At 43.4% G+C, this 18522-nt stretch overlaps 3 protein-coding genes across 4 annotated transcripts; all 3 read right to left on the bottom strand.

Annotated features, from left to right (window-relative positions):
- Positions 1–186: 186 nt before the first annotated feature.
- prozb (protein Z, vitamin K-dependent plasma glycoprotein b) lies at positions 187–5804 on the bottom strand. 2 transcript variants are annotated; one of them, XM_053875855.1, is made up of 8 exons: positions 5600–5804; positions 3692–3795; positions 2815–2981; positions 2724–2748; positions 2247–2558; positions 2110–2180; positions 1464–1602; positions 187–932 (listed from the first exon to the last, which is right to left on the bottom strand). In XM_053875855.1, coding segments are annotated over exons 1-8 (1383 nt in total). In that variant the 5' UTR covers positions 5602–5804; the 3' UTR covers positions 187–369. The 2 variants fall into 2 exon arrangements, with proteins under 2 accessions (XP_053731830.1, XP_053731836.1); XM_053875861.1 differs by lacking the exon at positions 3692–3795 and having other exon boundaries at positions 5157–5804.
- Positions 5805–5937: 133 nt separating this feature from the next.
- Positions 5938–13927, bottom strand: LOC128767227 (uncharacterized). The gene is made up of 17 exons (XM_053879169.1): positions 13787–13927; positions 13417–13577; positions 13143–13167; positions 12663–12776; positions 12452–12589; positions 12282–12388; positions 11908–12028; positions 11240–11819; positions 10692–10825; positions 8773–8933; positions 8595–8619; positions 8377–8490; positions 8153–8284; positions 7056–7330; positions 6876–6993; positions 6602–6786; positions 5938–6536 (listed from the first exon to the last, which is right to left on the bottom strand). Exons 1-17 carry the CDS (start codon positions 13848–13850, stop codon positions 6111–6113), a joined length of 2880 nt encoding a protein of 959 aa, XP_053735144.1. The 5' UTR covers positions 13851–13927; the 3' UTR covers positions 5938–6110.
- Positions 13928–14726: 799 nt separating this feature from the next.
- Positions 14727–17629, bottom strand: f7 (coagulation factor VII). Its single transcript, XM_053884222.1, has 8 exons — positions 17496–17629; positions 16937–17127; positions 16769–16793; positions 16590–16703; positions 16328–16474; positions 15921–16033; positions 15734–15854; positions 14727–15530 (listed from the first exon to the last, which is right to left on the bottom strand). Exons 1-8 carry the CDS (start codon positions 17548–17550, stop codon positions 14902–14904), a joined length of 1395 nt encoding a protein of 464 aa, XP_053740197.1. The 5' UTR covers positions 17551–17629; the 3' UTR covers positions 14727–14901.
- Positions 17630–18522: the final 893 nt, after the last annotated feature.

The following is an 18522-nucleotide window of genomic DNA, read 5'->3' as shown; positions in this document are numbered from 1 at the left end:
GGCCCCACCAGGAGGTGCGTTTTCAAGAATTGGTCCTCACAAGTATAGCCATACAAGGTCGCAATAATGCACACACACACACACACTATTACTGTATGCACTGCTGAATGGACTGATCTGAAGTTTTGCAACTCAAACCACATAACCACAATTCATCATGTCTTCATCACATGTCAGTGAGTCCACTCACTCTTGCAATCACTTTATTTACTTTTCATGATTTTGATTGAGCTCTGAGGTGGTTTAAAACCCCACCACACTGAATGGTGTCTTTATTTTCATCATTAAAAGACGGAAATGATTCTAGAAAAAGAACTCTGAATAGAGCGTTAGCGATTACATCAAGGTCAAATCAAGCTGGGAGGGGCCTCACAGACCCTCAGGATCTTGTAGAATCTGCTGCGTTGTTCTCTCGTGCACTACTTCCAGTCCGTGGCGAAGCCACTTGAGGTAGCGGGAAGTTTTGGTGAACACCAAAGTTTCCTCCTCATAACAGTTAGTTGAAATCAGTATGCCAGTTAGGAACGCAGTGCCGTGATGTACAGTTGCCACTGGCGTACCAGGCAATGAGCTGGAACACCAGGGTGACTGCGTTCTACCCAGCGAGGTGTTTGTGCTCAAATTGATTTCGGGTCTCTCCCTCTGCTGGTCCATACAGAATTTCTTGTTGCTAAGCGCTGATATATTTAGCCGACGACACTCATCCAGACTCCTGTACGTTGGCTCCTGGACCCCCCCACCGATGATCCCCGGCATACCTGAATGCATCAGTATATTTTCACACAGGTCTTTTGTGGGCAAGCAGAGTGGTAAGAGAGTCGGGCTGAACTGAAGTGGGCGGGTCAGTTCCAGGAGGGCTAGGTCATCATTTTGGCTGTTGCTCCGATAACGCTCGTGGACGAGAAAAGATCGAACAGGAATTTTCTTGTCACCTGGGAAACAAAGAAGGCACTAAAGTACTCCATGATGGCATGCTAACAGACACTACAGTGACGTGGGACTTTATGACCACAGGTAAAATGCACTATAACTACCCATAATGCACTGCAGGAGTAATGGCTTTTTACAATTTTTTTTGGTTTTTGGTTTTTTTTGGTGTTCCAAAATGTTCCCACAACAGAGATCCCTGATCAAACATAGCTGCACCCTTTTTATGTAGCAAAGCATGAGCTTGAGTCAGAAAAGTCCAGAAAATGTTGACTCTCATCTCTGAGAACACCCAAAAGAGACTTCATAAGGAATGAGACCTTCTGTTTTGGTCTTCCGTCACCATTGGTATAAAAGGAAATTTACTGGAAAATGAAAATCTGAGTAAGCTTATTGCATCTAACTGCTGCGTGGATATAAACACAGGGAGATGCATGTTTTATAACAGTGGTTTCATTTTCAAGTGTGTCTGTATCAGACCAGTAAACAAAAACACTTAAACATAAGGAATGTGAGAATCTTTAAAATACAATTACCAGCCAGCACATGGAAGTTTGAAGGTCGACCTCTGTGTTCTGATCCCTCAGGAAGGCAGTGGGCAGCTGTCAGGACAGCGTACTGACTCAGAATCACCCCAGCACAAAGCGCTGCTTCCTTCCTGTCCCACAGCACCACCTATAAACACCAACACACACAGTCGGTGCAGCAACACCATGCAATATTGAATTCCTTCTGGAAAACCAAAAAAAAAAAAAAATCAAGAAAAATGTGTACGTAGTATGCTTCTACGTCACAAACGCATCATCAGGGAGACTTCCTAACTAGATGCCCAAGTTAATTCGCCTCTTGGTTTGGAGGCCCAGCACTTCCTAAGCCTCTACTGGCTATACCTATATCAGAATCAGATTCAGAAAAACTTCATTAATCCCAAGGGAAATTGTGTTTGCAACATGCTCTGTACACAACATATCACAATAAATTAAATAGAAATAATTTTCTAAAGTGCATATATATATATATATATATATATATATATGTATATATATATATATATATATATATATATATATATATATATATATATATATATATATATACAACTTCACCACGAAAAAAACTCATCAACACACTGCATGGAGAGACCAGCTTTAATATCGAGCAGAACTGCCCGTGGTCACTCACCTGCCAGGGACAGTTACCGTGTGGACAGTGCAGCGTGGTGTTGTCCAGAGGACGACCACATGGGAAGGTGTCTGAGATCACAGTCAGATGTGAGTTGTCACCAGTCACATGTGCGTCCTCACCCCCAGAGTGCATACCTGCTGGTTTGCAGCTCCGCCCATCACTTTGGAGCTCAAATCCCAAAGTGCAGGAGCATTTGAAGGCATGATGAGTTGTGGAGCATATCTGCTGACAGGCGTCGGGGCCCTCACTTGGACACGCTATGACTTCCAATGGAGCATTGTTCTGCGCTGTGTCGTTTTCCTCCTTGTCAATCGCCACTTTTTTGATAGCTCCCATTTGGCAGGCAATGCCATAGTAAGGTTGTGGGCATGAGCAGTAGAACCCACCGATCTTGTCAGTGCAGTTACCACCATGGAGGCATGGGTCGGGCTTGCACTGGTCACCATCTGGTTGGAGTAGCCAACACATACTCTCATTAAAGGAAAGTGGCCAAAACAGCCTTCCATTGTGTCGTCTCTGGACTGCAAGTCAAGGCTCCTTGACAACACGTCCAACTTGTTTTGTGCCAGTCTGATGCAGAAATGAGTTGGTGTCTGTTCACTCATACGTACCATAATATATTCTCCAGAAAATAAGCTGTGAAGCAGTGACATCATTAGATCTGACTTTCTGTTGACTCAATATGGTCGTCATGTGACTTACGGTGTTGCTGTCGTCTTCAAAGTACTCACGAGCTTCCTCAAAGCTGCAGCGCTCTTCATAACACTCGCGTTCCAGGTCTCCCTGCAGAATTTCTTCCAGCAGGAATAAGTTTGCGCGCTTTCGCCGAAGGAAGACTCTTTCTGAGGGCGATGCCCACGGACCACCAGCTGAGGATAAAGTCAGCAATCACTCATGGCATTTTAGGAGGTCTAGGCGTAGAATTTATTTCCTCTCTGTTATGTCCGCACTTTAAGCTGTTTGTATTTTCTCTGCGCCCCTTCCTCACGCTTTTATTCTGTTACTCCCTCTCATTTCTGTTTCCGCTCCTTCTCTCCAACCTTACAGGCAAACGCAGCTGACGCTCATCGTCTCATCAATCCCTCCTTGCCTCCTCGCCAGCTACGTTTGCCAGATGGTAGATTTCCACTCAGGTAACTCTTCCATAGACTTGTGTTCTCGTGTTCTCGTTTCAGCCCTCGACCTTTCTAAATACCTCCCGTGCATGAATTCCTATTTTGCCGCAACCCTTTGTTTTCACGTCCTTTCTCGCTCATCCTTCGTTAGCTTCCCAACCTTCCATTCATTCCGCGTGTGAGCAGTTATTGGTCTCACATTTCAGTTCAGTTTCAGTATATATCCGCCTAGTTTACCCCTCGTGTGCGTGAGTGTGAATAGCCACCACCACTGAGCGCTTTTAGTTTATTGCCACCTCGTCGAGCTTAACTCCGGGTGTGTTTTCTGTTCTCCCAGTTTTAAGGCTTGTGATTCTAATTCCCTTTGTGTTCTTCCCGGTCCGCGTTTTGGTTCCCAGCGGCTTTAGTTCATAGTTACTTGCCTGTGTATTTATTTATTTGTATTCCATCGATTAAATTCTTACATTTCATCACGTTCCATGTGTCATCTGTCGACCAGCACTGACTGCACTTGGGTCCATCCTTCCACCAGTCATGACACTCTCCCTTCGGTGGCCTGAAGCTAAACCTGGCATTAGACAGCCAATAAAAAGATTCACTCTCACCTTCGGCTCATTTACAGCATGCGTAAACCTGAGCACCAGCAGGGTCAACATTCCCTCCATATAAAACTGGCCAGGTTCAGATCAAGCTGACTAGCTTTAGTGCTAGAGGAGAACAATTTGTGTATTTTGGCACAAAAGACAAAAAAGTATGACTGATAAGTTAATATTAATTAACTGATAATTAATATCAATTCCTTTTGGGCAGAATTTTTAAATTTTGTCCCCAATAAATATAAAATGGAACGTGATCACTGAACAATCAAACAGCCCCCTTTTTTTCTGGAAAGTCTTCTCGGGTCCAGTTTTTCCTGGAAAAACTGCAAAGTGACTGCCTCGCTCAAAACACCTCAAGAACTACAAACATGGGGTGGTGTTCTCTGAGTCCTTTATGGTTTCAACGCATCACAAATATCCATTTAAAACTAACCTGTTTGTTCATTAAAAAAACTGACTGAGACACTGAATGTGGAGCTCTGTCACTGTTGTGTCACTGTATGTGTGGAGATGTTCTCTTCCTCCCTCAATTCATATGCCTTTACTCAATTTCCTTGTGGGCACCATGAATTTATTGGTGTTTTTGTTGGAGGCAGAATCACAGTATTCACTTCAGTGACAGCAGCTCCAGCACAGATTCTGATGAGTTTTCGAGTCTTTGGGAAAGCTCCTTGATTGTGTGTGAGTGGTTCTCAACAAAGCCTATAATGCAGTTCCTCTTGTTTGCCCAACAGTCTGTAGGGTGTTTGCAGAAAAAGCCCACCACACACAGCCACAGCTGAGAAAGAAACGTCCAGCAGGGGTGCCGTCTTAACAAGGCTCAGAGCCAGAAAGTGTTTGGTGGAGGATTGACAACACACGTTCCTCCTCCTCAAAAGAAAAACATACTCAGTCATCTTTCAGGATGAAAGTGTTTATAGCACGTGGTGCGTCATAAATCCCATCATCTTTTGCAACACGCTTCCTGACGTTAAGTTGCTTGAATGGCTCACACCGGTGGTATTGCGTTATGGAGAGTTATTCCTCAGAAATACATGAACATGGTTCTTTCACACACACACCATTAGTTAAGTGCTAACATTATGGATAACTCATAAACCATGCGGTCCCTATGTGGTCCCCTTTGAAAGTCGTACACACTCACGATAACAGGTGGAGCTTTTCTCCAACTAAAAGCTCGTCTGCTAGTTCAATATTGTTACATATTATGATGTATCTAGCACGTTTACAAGTCCTGGAACTTGAGATTAGAATTGAAAACTGTTCCTAGCTTTGGCAGTGAATAAAGCCTGTGAGGAAGAATCAAATTGTTTGCATGTTTTAGTCTTACCGTCTGCAAGGCTGAGCTCCTGAAACAGGACTAAAAAGGAATACAAAAGTAAAGAAATACTGGCCGACGACATGATGATACTGTTTGCGTGTGTGTGTGTGTGTGTGTGTGTGTGTGCGCATGTGTGAGCAAGCAAGTGCAAATAGCGGTTTGACCCTCAGCTTATTTCATCACCATGATTAATAATTAAATTGCTATGATCTTTTCATTGGAATTTATAAATGCCATCTCTTAAAAGTGGTATTTTTGGTATTTGTAACTGTATTTGGAAGTTGTGTATGTATGCAGTAGAGCAACAACAAAGACAGATGCTAGCAGAGTTCAGTTAGCAGGCTACACAGAAACGTTCCCTGACAACTTTGCAGTACACCAGGTTCACCATCCGCGCTCTTAGTTTGCTAGTATTCTAGAAACTTCCTTCCACGTAATACGAAAAGACTCACATTGTAGTTCTGCCTGCAGTTACTGCTGATGTGCTCTTTACCTCGACCAGTGCCAGGCAACAGCCAGCAATGTTGACGAAGGTTGATACTCCTGATAGACTGACTTCATTTATAACCTGCAGTACGACAATGGACGCCTAAGGAAACTTTTCTGGAGGAGATGGAGTCATTGAGAACGTCAACATCCTACAAGAAAACCATCACCTTAATGGCAGCGCCTTTTTGTGTTGTACCCTGTTCACATTATTCTTCTGATTGTGGTGACTTGTTTTCAAAAAATGTCACTCTGTGATTTCTGTTGACATCTAGTAAAAATATGTAAAACAAAAAAGGAGTGCAAAAGTCTGAACTTTTTTATTTCAACTGATCTTGAAGCAAAGGTGAGGATGAGTTCTTTATCATTGTACACGTCACGTGGACTTTTAGGATGAGGATCGAGACTTTGAATAGCTGGATTGTTTTTGTAAAACAGCTCAAGTGAAAATCACGACTGTGGCAAACCAAATTTCTTTTACTGAACCATTCTCTTTATCTTTTTTGGTTGCCGCTTGTTCCTGGGGTTAGTAATGGCAGGGTTGCTCATTAACCTTTCCATTCCCTTACGGATCCATTCCAGGTACTTTGAAACTTGTGTGTAGACGCCATACTTTCCGGCTCGAGCACAACCCTCCCCCCAGCTAACAACTCCAGTAACAAAATATGTGCCGCGGTACTGTGTGACGTGTGGGCCGCCGCTGTCACCCTGGCATGCGTCCTTGCGAATTTTGTCATACCCAGCACAGAACATGCTCGAATAGATGCGCAGGTTAGTGGACTCCAGGCAGAGCTGTCTATCCACATATGGCACCGAAAGCCTCTGTAAGATTGTGGCTGGCGCGCCACCCTCGACTAACCGGCCAAACCCACTGACCAGTCCTTCTGGCTGCCGCATCAGAACCTGCAGCACAAGAAAAAAGTTAGCAAAAACAAAACAAAATCTTCTTAAGTTGGTATAGGGTCAACCTTTTCAGCAAAGTTCATCTCCGGGAGGCACGCCGGCAAGATGTAGCGACTGAATTTTATGGGCTTGGTCAGTTTGATGAGTGCAATGTCGTTCTCGTACGTGGTCGAAAAACCATTGTGTCTGATGATCTTCTCAACCTGATGGGTTGCCTCGTGTCCGTGATCGACCAGAACGTCAAACTCACCTGGAGACAGTGGTACTTTGTACTGCGACACACTACGATAGATTTCCACTTGGAAAATAGAAGTTCTCACAACGATTTTCAGACCCTACCCAGCTTGACATAGAAGTATTTTGCTCGGTCCATGCAGTGGGCAGCGGTCAGGATGATGTACTCGTTCAGGATTGTTCCACCACAGAAGCCTTTGTGCTTTTCATTCAGTATCAGGGCCTGCAACCACAAGTTTGCAAGTTTTTTCTGAGGGCAACCAAAAACTAACGTAATGCATTTACCTGCCATGGGCAGTTCCCCGGCGGGCAGTCATCACCGCCTACAATACGGACCCTGCTTGCGTCTTGCGATTCGATGACATCCTCAATGTCGTAGTATTCCCGAGTGGTATTGCTGCTGTCGAAGGGCGCTGATGTTTCAGTAACATGCCAGGGGATGTTGCTCTCAAACTCTGTTTGGTTCAGCTGTGCGTTCATTTCTGCTGTTTTGTTTGAGCGGTCATACATGAATATCGTTCGAGTCTTGTCGTCATGGATGACCCCACATTTGAAAGGTTCTGGAATGTATCAGACCCACAGTTACATAGAGCTGGGGAAAAATGTTTTCTGTTCTGTTTTATTTCCTGGGTTCTGTGTGTAATTCTATCCCAACTACATCAAGAGAAAATGGGGGACACTGTTAACAGAACTGATGCCTACTCCATTACAAGTAAAAAAGGGGTTGGCAACCCAAAAGTTTAAAAAAAAAAATCCTTTCATAAGCCACATAAGAAGGCACCACAAGCTCTTTGTGTATTTTAGCTTGCCTTTGGGCTGGATATATCTCAAAGATTTTTGATGCCAGTACCAAAACCAGTTCCTGCACTTCAGTATCAGTTTGATACTTTTTTCAATAACAACTTGTAAAATGTATGTGTAAATAACAGCCTTTCAATATTTTGAAGGTGTTGAATATTAATGAATTTAAAGCATCAATCATTACTCAAACTGATCAATAAAGTTCATGTATTTATCATAATATAGGACTATATGTCCACTGCAAGCCACCATACTCTGAGTTTGCTGCCTGCTTTGCTGATCTAAAAAAAGTGTGTATTGAGGATCATGTTTCTTTCACACACTGCATTGTTGCCTCTTTCTCAATTTCTTCATCTGACCAGTGTTAAGTCTCATCCCGTCAGTGGTGCAGCAGTCCGTTCACTTCGAAGAGCCACCTCTACCTCTTCTCACTAAAGCTTCCTCTGAATTTATATTACAGCGCCACTTATGGTATTATCTTCCAGCAGCAGGAGGCAGCTGCCATGCACTTGCGACACAAGCACTACTTGAGTTGTCATGTTAGTCAGGTCCATGTTCAGCACCAGATTTTTGTCACTCACCGTCAGACTCACAGGTTTTGCCATCAGATGACAAGAAGTAACCAGTCGCACACGAACACTGGACGTTCTCATCAACAACATTACAGAAATGTTGACAGTCACCATTGTTGTTCTCACAAAGTTCCGGGATCACTGAAAGAGTTTTGCTTTTTGAGGACTTTCATGCTAATCCAACAAAATAAAACATAAAACACTGTACAACACAGGGCGAGGGCGCTCTTTACCAATTTCACAGTTGTAGCCCTGGTTGCCGGTTTGACAGTAACAAGAGTAACTGCCTATGCCATCCTTGCACCGGCCTCCATTAGCACAGGGTTGGGATAAACATGCATCTCCATCTGAAGGAAAAACGTACATACAAAGTTCCATTTTATTCAAATCTGCATTGACAACCAATATATATATATATGAATGTTGAATTGATGAAGTTTTTCTTTTTTACCATAGTACACAGCCCAAAATTCATTCTGTAAATACAAACATAAATAATATTAGTGTAGTTGTGAGGTTAAAGGGTGCAACAACAAGTCAATGTCGAGACTGAGCAGTCTCTCAACAGTCATTTGGAAAACTTCATGCTTGCAGAGTAACTATTATGAATAACTTAAATGGATACACACTGTCTTCACATCATCTTCAAATATCTCATGTGCCTCTTCATAGCTGCAGCGTTCTTCAACACACTCTCGTTCCATGTTTCCTTGTTTCATTTCCTCCAGGAAACTGTTGGCGCGTCTGCGGCGGGTTAAAATCTGGTGCGCCTCATCGTTCCCCACAAATACTGAAACAAAAAATGTCACTTAGAGCAGGAAAATTTTCAATGAATGCAAGATGAAATTGTTCTGGCTAGTTTAGTCTCAAATAGTCTAGTAACAGGTCCCTTTTCCACAGATTTGTTTTGTGTCCCTGTTGAGTGTAATAACCTTTTTGGAGGTGCAGGGAGGTGGGCTGCGATGTGAGCACAATGGGGTACGAAACAAATGACTCCAGTGGCTCTGATCATGGACTGAATGAATGCACACTGAGTGACCAATGACAGGAGGCAATCTCAAGTCCATATGTTAATGAAATTAATGATTTGTTCAAATGTTACTGTTGCTTCAACAACTCTCAATCTAATGCAAGACATGCTTGCACCACTTCACTAATCCGTATTTTCATTTCTTCATGGTTGTTTTTTTCTTCTGTGTGACAAAACTCTCACAACAATGTCTCTCCAATCAGTAGTACCTAAGTCAGCGTGCCCCATTTGTCAGTCTCTACATGACTCCCTCTAGCATGGGTCAGTCTCATGCGGGTACCAAGCCGAGACAAACCGACCCAGGCGGCACTATGGAGACATGCCATCAGACACCACCAATGTAGCTCCACAGTGAGGCCCTCAACAACGGCTGCAGACGGACACAGGAATAGTAAAAGCAGACTTGAAATCACAAAGAATCATTTATAGTAATGCAATAATAGTGAAAATAAGTTAGACAACAAGAGATAAAAAAGATGAGAAATAGCCAGAAACCAGGAAGAATGTGAATTTCAAGATATTCACCATAAAATAATGAAAATATGCTTCTCTGTGGGTGTTTAATTTGGACGTATACAGAGGACAGGGAAAATGGAGTGCACAGTTTTCAGGTGCTAAAGGGATCTGAAACCTGTATCAGAAACATGGCAAAAGCCCTTCAAATGTTGTCCCTCTCTTTTGTCCTTTCTGGAGTTTTACAATGGTCAATGAGTGCTGATTGGCTCCGGAGGGACTCAGAGATGCGGAGGTTGAGCAGCTAATCCCTTATATTTTTGCATGAGAGCTAAAACCACTGAATTTAATGTACATCTTGAGTGTTTTTTCCTAGATGCCTCGACAAGTAGGATGTTGCAAAAAAGTATTAGTCCTGACGTACATCACTATCGAGTCACAATAGTGTGAAAGATCATCCACTGATTCATATCTGTAGAAGATTAAGAAAAAAAAAGTTTTAAACCAGCTCACAGTGGCTACACTTCTCCATATTTATTTGACAGCCAACAACCTTGACTTGAGATGACTCACTATCGATGAGCTCGAGAACAACAATGATGTTAAGAAAAACATCCAGTATTCATTAAGTATTATTGATATACTTTATTGTGAATGTTTTTTTGTGTCACACTACACGGAGGCATGGTTCATAAAGCAAGTAAACAAGTATCAATTTGCAGCGTGTCTTTGATTTAAGTACAAATAAGCTGGAGCTTGAGTCCAAACCGATGCATTATTGTGACTGGATGAGCACAGGCTCAACATAGAATGTTGGGAATGTTTTTTTTAGAACCCATTACTCAAAGGTAAAAAGTTAAAAAAAAAATCCCCTGCCCACTGTTTCATTTGTGTTTGGCCAGAACAATAGCATCCCGTCACCAGCGACATGGTAGGAGGTGTCAGTCATGTAATCCACATGATGACTTCATCAACCACCACCTGCGTGATGACGTCACGCTCGTAACAAACATACAAACAGCATAGATTCCACTCGCTTGCCCAACAGCACTCCTTTGATCATACCGTGAGGGGTGGTGAGGTCGAGGAGCAGGAAGACGAGGAATGACCAGAGAAGCATGGTGGGTACAGCCAGACGATCCGCGTCAGTAATGGAGTCTGAGATCAGGGGCTGTGCAAACCAGGGTGAGGCCAATGACCTGAAGGGGAGGAGGGGGAGGGAGGCCAATGACCGGGGAAGTGTAGGGGGAAGGGTGCAGGGTTTGGGAACCTACCATATTTTAATCTAATCTGATTTTTTGGGGAGAGATTGACTCGTGAGTAGAATTCGGATGACGCTCCCATGCAGGAGATGATAAAATGCACAGGAGCTTGATGGCTTTGGCACCTGTCATTGGTCAAAATAGTGCTGAAGATTTGAACAGCACGAAGAGAAACAAGAAAAGGTGGGTTTATTTCAGCCTAACACAGCGTTTCAGTCAAGTATGGACACAGTAAAAAACGTCATGTTTCAAGTTTTAAAGGAGGTTTATTGGCACTTGACTGTATACCAATCCTTACAATCCCTTGGAATTGTATCTTTTTCTGTAATCTTGCGCTGCCAATTTTTCTAATTGGTAGCCGTGGGCGGAGACTTCATAGTAGACTCCACCCAGTCCACAAAGTGGACCATGTTGTTGTAGACACCGTAGTAGCCTGGTTGGGAGCATCCTTGACCCCAGCCAACTACCCCAAGCAAGAAGTGGGTAGAGCCATACTGAGATACGAGAGGACTGCCATCGTCGCCGCGGCAACTCTCTTGCTGACCTTCCAGGTACCCGGCGCAGAGCATGGTGGCTGTAAAGTTAAACCCAGAGTATTGTGAGCACTGGGAGTTTTGAAGGATTGGAACAGACATCTTTCGGAGGACAGGAGAGCTTGGTGGTGCACCGGGAGCTTCTGGTTTGCCTGCGTCGATCTTCTTGCCCCACCCAGACACGGTGTGATAACGTAGTGGGAGGAGCTCGTGCTCTGCAAAGCCTCGGGTGGGCAGACAGACTGGGCGAATGTAGCGGCTCAAGGTGGCAGCGTGTTCCAGACGCAGCAGAGCAATATCACTCTCGCCAGTCAAAGGCACATAGTCCTTGTGGATAATCACCATGGAAACGGACCTGTACTGCTCAGTGCTGTCAAGGTTGTCCAGGTGATGCTCACCTGTACATGGAAACATAGAGACAAATTAGGTAATGATCACAAGTTCTGAATACTTTTTGAAGCTAAACCAAGTTGGGGTGTTAGTTACCGAGTACCACAGTGAGGTTGGCAGGAAGATTTCCTTGGACACAGTGTGCAGCGGTGATCACCCAATCTGGACGAATTAGAGCACCTCCGCAGTGACTGAGACCACCAAGTTGAATCAAAACCTGAAGAGCACTTTGTCAGTTTCAGAAAACAAACATCGATCCTGTTCAATTCAGGCCCCTTGCTTTCAGTCTGCCCCTTTGGTTTGGAGTAGACGTGAACTCCATACCACGTATGATGTTTGTTTATATGTCTCAAAGTCAGTTAATATATATATATATATATATATATATATATATATATATATATATATATATATATATATATATATATATATATATATATATATATATATATATAAAGGTAGGCTGTTACCTGCCAGGGGCACTCCCCTTCAGGACAGTGGTTTGCTCCCACCATCCGTGTTTGTCCGATAACACTCTGATCCATGGCTGGGGGCAGTTCGCCACATGGAAACTCCACTGCAATAGACGCCATTTACAATCAGAAAAAGGTACTTTCTTCAAGCACATCAAATCTTGTACCCTCAGCAATACAGTCTCGTCCGTCCTCTCCAAGCATGTAAGAATGTGCGCAGGAGCATTTGCGACGTTGTCCAGATCCGTCACAAAAGTGACGACACTGTCCATTCTTGTAAAGACACTTAAGGGAATCTTCAAACACTGAAATACACCAAATTGAGTGGAACAGCTGTCGCAGTATCATGTGACAAAAAAAGACAAAACCTTACTATACCTGTTTGGCAGTATTTTCCTTCGAATCCATCAGCGCACTGGCATTCGTAGGATGGTCCGACGTTAAGACACGTTCCATTGTTCTTACATGGGTTAACCTGACATGGGTCTTTGCCTTCGGTTGATTAAGATATCATCATTAATGGTAGACTTTTACCAACGACAGGAGTGTCCAAGTGAAGGGCCATTGATGAGATGAATGTGAGTTCTAATACTTCTGCTGTTCTTTAAAACGCATAAAGGCAATGCAGTTTAAAAAGTTCAAAACATAGGTGCATGTCATAACTGTTCGGTTATTGCTTTGCCACCTGACTACTACTACTTGGTCTGTAACATGACAAATAACTTATCATACTTACATCTGTCAAGCCCCCTTTATTAATGAATGCATCAGATAAATTACATAAACAGAACAAAAACAAGTTAAATGAATTATTTCACTGTTTCAGGTGAAATGTCACCAGCCTATTCTGACACTTACCCTCATATGTCAGCCAGAATTGTCTCTGGAGGAAAAGGAAGAACAGAGTTAACAAACTGAATTATCTGCCACGGATTCTATTCACAATAGTATTATTTTCATGTTCGTATATAACAATGTTTGGAGACTGTTTAGAGAAGTGTTGTCTCAGAAATATCATATTTAGCAGGATGTACTCTGCATGAGGGGCAACACTAGCCACTTACATCTCTTTTTCTTTATGACAGCCGCAAAAATGCACCAAACAATATGGATTAGATATGATCACTTTTACCGTTTTAGCATCGTCTTCAAAGACTTCACGCGCTTCTTCATAGTCACAGATTTCTTCCAGACATTCACGCTCCAGATTTCCTTGTTTCAGTTCCTCCAGGAAGCCGCTGTTGGCACGCCGTTGCCGTAGTAACAAATTGGCATCTTGCTGCTCCACAAACACTTAAACAGATGTTAAGTATAATGCTGAAAACCAAAGCCTAACAAATCAGTCGTTTTGTCTTGGATTTCAAATCGTACCAGAGACAGTTAACAGTAATCACAGAATTACAATAATTGAGTCAATAAGCATTGAGTATTTACAAGTGCTTGCTGCAATGAAATGCATTAAATTATCATGAAAGAATAACCAACAGCCAGGTGTTGTTTACCCGCAGCAGCTGCAGCAGCAGTGACAAGGGCTGGCAGCAGAATAAAAAGTCGCCTGATCATCATGGTGGTCTTCGTCTTGAAAAAACAGTGACTCTCTAAAACCTGAACAGACTGCCCCGAAGGAGAGAGGCTAAGCTCAACCCACCCCACTGCTGACCCCAAAATCAATACACACTGTAACACAGCTTTGTAAACAAAGAAAGAGTTCAAAGTTCAACATCTACAATTTGAAAACCACGAAGGAATCAAACACACAAATCTACTGACAGACAAGAGTTTTCCACTGAATCTGTGAAGTTAAAATGATATGTGGAAAAGAGAGCCACTTTTACATTCAAGTCAAGTCTGCAGACTTGTCCACTGCTGTTCCCTTCCGAAGAATCCCAGAATTCCTAACAGTGGTCACATTGTTCAACCTGTGTGAATCAAATGGTTTTCCACAAAATTCAGCACACAGGTCATATCACAGTAGAACTATTCCCTCTAAAGACAAATGACTTTTGATCTTTGCCTTTGACCTCACTGTATGTCTGGAGTTGACAAACACGGCCAGAGTGCATTTTTGGTGACAATTTGAAATCAGAATCAGAATCAAATTTATTGGCATGGTCAGTGGGGATCCCACCAACTAGGAAAGTGTTTTGGAATAAAATAAAATAAAATAAAACGGCTGATCACAAATTCAACAGTCCGAGGTTCTGGTCTGGATGGACCATAGCCTCCTGCCATAGGGAAGCGGAACAAACAGTTCATGTCCAGGATGAGAAGGGTCTGCTCTCATCTGCACGTCTCTGGGTCCTGGAGATATACAGGTCCTGAAGAGGTGGCAGGCTGCAACCGATCACCTTCTCAGCAGTACGTACTTACGTACGTAAATATGTCCTATTAATGCTATTCAGACTTAATCAATCAACAACAACAAGTCATGGGTCCATTTATTTCATTTAATGGTCCAAAAATGTCATCGACAACATGCAAACCCATGAGGACATTGTCTTTACACACATAAGTTTCCCGTTTGATGCTTGCTCAAGGTACAAATGTTCACCGTTTGTTGAGTACAACAATGGCAAACAGAAGGTTATAATTTTACTGACATGTTACCGCTTGGGAGTCAAGGCTGATGGTGGTGAGGGGTAACTTCATGAGTTGCTGGTGAGTGATGCGGTGGCAGTGTAGGTTTTGGTGGATTTGATGTTGGAGCTATAGCAGTGTGTTGATGGATCCACGTGAGGTAGTTGGACACACGCGTGTAGATGCCGTAGTTCCCCGGCTGCGCGCAGCCTCGTCCCCAGCTGACAATGCCCAGAAGGAAGACAGTATTCTTGTAGCGTGTGACCAGAGGGCCCCCGCTGTCCCCTTTGCATGAGTCCTGAAGCCCCTCAATGTAGCCGGCGCAGAACATATTTTTGGTGAGTGTCACGCCGCTCTGCTCCACACATTGCTGCGTCGGGATCCTCGGCACCTCCAGCCGCCTCAGCAGGTGTGATGTGGGGCCGTTCTCGCTACGTTTTCCCCAGCCACTCACGGTGTGCATCTGAATGGCCCATAGGTGGTGCTCAGCAAGTGGTCGAGTGGGCAGGCAGACTGGCACAGCATATGTCGTGTAGTTGATGGGCGTGGCCAAGCGAAGGAGCGCGATGTCGTTGTCAGTTGTTTTCTTCATATACCCGTCGTGAGTGACAATCTGTGCCACCTGCAAGGTCTGCTCTGTGCCCTCATCCTCCACGGTGTTGTGTTCACCTAATGTACACATGACCACAAATCATAAACGCATCATAAACTGGCGCTATTGAGATGGGCAGTTAAAGAAGGAGAAAAAAAGTGCAAAAAGAAAAAATAAATAAATGAATATTATTACTATAGCTGTGTTCACCTTCACCGAATCTTCCGACTAAAGCTTAATCCAAAGCTGGTAATAAAACATCCAAGGACTCAGATATTACCTGCAACAACTGTGAGGAAGTTTATATCAGCATCTTCCAGGCAGTGTGCAGCTGTTAAGATCCAATTCGGATGAATGATTATGCCGCCACAAAAACCTTTTCCTTTGTAGACAAGCAGCACCTGTTTTTGAAAGTACATGACAATTAAGTCTGGTACATTTCATGGCGCTGATATTAAAGGTTTTACCTGCCAAGGACATTCTCCTTTAGGACACTCACTTCCACCCACAATCCGTGCGCGTCCATCCGGCTGCTTGGGTTGGTTCCCTAGGACTGGGACTCTGCCACATGAAGTGGATGCTAGAAGGTAGAGCAGGGGTCACCAACATGGTGCCCAAGGGAGTAGCCCATGGGGCATTAAAAAATTAAAGTGGTAATAACATGTAATAACCATCATATTATGTTTGGATTTTGTGATTCCATTTTTTGTTACATCATTGTAATTGTTGTGAAAACTCAGCAAAGAGACATATTTGAGAGGAATATCATTCATCATCCATGAAATTTATGTCCTTTTTTGAGGCAGGAAATCAAAATTGATGAGGACCAGAAAGGGGCTGTCAAGAGGCCGTTGTGATTGTCCAGGAGACTCACCCTCTGGGACACAGCTCAGACCATCATTGTCCAGCAAGTATCCATCTGCACACCAGCATTTCACTCCACTGATTGTGTCATCTTTTTGGCAGAAGTGCTCACATCCTCCATTATCGATCAGACAGTTGTCTGGCATGTTATGAGCCTCTTAAGAACAAGAAGCTTCACTGGTTAAACAATGATTGTCCTGATAGTCATCGGAGAGCACTTCGAGAAAAACAGTAGTAGATGATTTGACCTAGATGCACAGTCACAAACTCACCAAGCTCACAGTTGAGGCCGCTGAAGTTCAGAGGGCAGAGGCAGGAGTAGGATGTCATATGGCTGGTGCAGGTGCCACCGTTGAGGCACGGCATTGATCGGCAGCTGTCTGGAACTTTAAAGGAGGGTGATGTCGTCTCTGGTTGCTTTATTTGAGCATGTTTCATTTGATAGTATTACCATTGTATGTCTTCCAGAACTCGTCCTGAAAGATAAACAAATGCAGTTGTGTCATTTAAGCATGATGTTTGCCACGAAAACATTGTGTCGTCATTGAGATCTTTAATTTAAATATTATTTTGAGTAGTTGATAGCACACATTTAACTGAGTAAATGCAAGTTCCAAACCGTGATCCTGGTGTCCTCAAAAACCTCTCGTGCCTCCTCGTAGGAGCACACCTCCTCCAGGCACTCCCTCTTGAGGTCCCCCATCTTCAGCTCCTCCAGCCATCCAGAGTTGTAACGGCGAGTCCTTACTAAAATCTCGCTGGCTTGTTCTGGGTCCAGGACTACATGAGCATTCTGTGGCTCCGGGACTCCTTGGAGAAAGAAGACCAAGTGTACATAGCATAAAACTATGAAACAAACTAGCCTTTCCTCACTGTCAAATCCAGGAGTAGTTTCTCGACTTTGTCATTAATGATATAATTGTGCCATTCTCAGTGGAAAATATTTTCCTCAGATGGTCTTGACTACAACAATAGCTTATATTGAGTTAAGATGGTGAGTTTGTCTGACATTTCAAAGATAAGAAAGCTATCACTGAAACCAATGCGGTTTTGGATTGCAAACAAACACAACGCAACGTAGCAAAGTTAGCCCAGCCATCACGTTCAATGCACAACCTACACCTTACTATTGGAGGAATCAAACAACACTGGACAAAATTAAGTCATGAATTGGTCACCTGATGCCAACAAGGAGATCGGAGTGATCACAACGATGAGAATATTCCTCCACATTTTTGTCCCTATCACAACATTGTGCCTGTGAGTTAGGTGAGGTACGAAGGTCAATCAGCTGATCAATAATGTGAGGGATGACGGAAACCGCCACTAGTGTCCGGATGTTTTCCAGATAAGGGAAAAATATTTCGAGCACAAAGGATTTGTGTTAGCCTGCTAATGCTACAGCCTCAAATCGAGCAGGACGATTGGATTCCAAAATCAATACATAGGTTAATTGATGAATCAAGATGGATATATAGCTAGACAGATTGGATAGCTCGACAGAAAGACGGAGTCAGAAAGACAGACAGACAGACAGACAGACAGACAGACAGACAGACAGAAAAACACTTTGAATGTCTCAGCTGGTGACCTCACACACCCATCTCTCAGTATCTTTCCACCGAGTCACTGCTCACTTCAGTGGCGGGCGGTCCATTTTGCACCTAGGAACACAGCCATTCAATTGATAGACAAACAGAGGGGAAAGAGATTTCCTCATTAAAAAGAGATGAGTTTTCTGGTGGCGTGGAAAGTGGAAGCGCCTGTCGTACGTCTCGGTATCGCATCAGGAAGACCCCAACGAGACGGCTACAGTTTGCCGACAGTGGCACAAGAAACATGTCAGAGTAGAATCACAGAGCTGTGCCAGGGCACCCCATCATTAACATGTTAAACGTGAACAAAATAAACATCTCAAATGTTTGCACTCACCAGGGGCTAAGTCTGCGGTAGCTGTCCCCAACTCGTGATCTGATTGGCTATCGCAACTATCCATCAACTATGTGTGTCCGTTCCTCTGAGAGCACCCGCGCCTGCACTGTTGCTGCTGAAGGCCTTGGACATGACGACACAAGCTAGCTGAATTCTGATGGATAAAAACCCCAACCTAGGAAAACAACACTGCGATATACTACGACATGTTTATGATTATTATATATACCATATATTATATGGTATTATATGGTATTTTTCCTACTTATTCAT

Source organism: Synchiropus splendidus, chromosome 1, assembly GCF_027744825.2.
Source record: "Synchiropus splendidus isolate RoL2022-P1 chromosome 1, RoL_Sspl_1.0, whole genome shotgun sequence".
Taxonomy (NCBI): Eukaryota; Metazoa; Chordata; class Actinopteri; order Syngnathiformes; family Callionymidae; genus Synchiropus; species Synchiropus splendidus.
The sequence above is the reverse complement of the archived record's forward strand: the minus strand, read 5'-3'. Positions and strand labels throughout refer to the sequence as shown.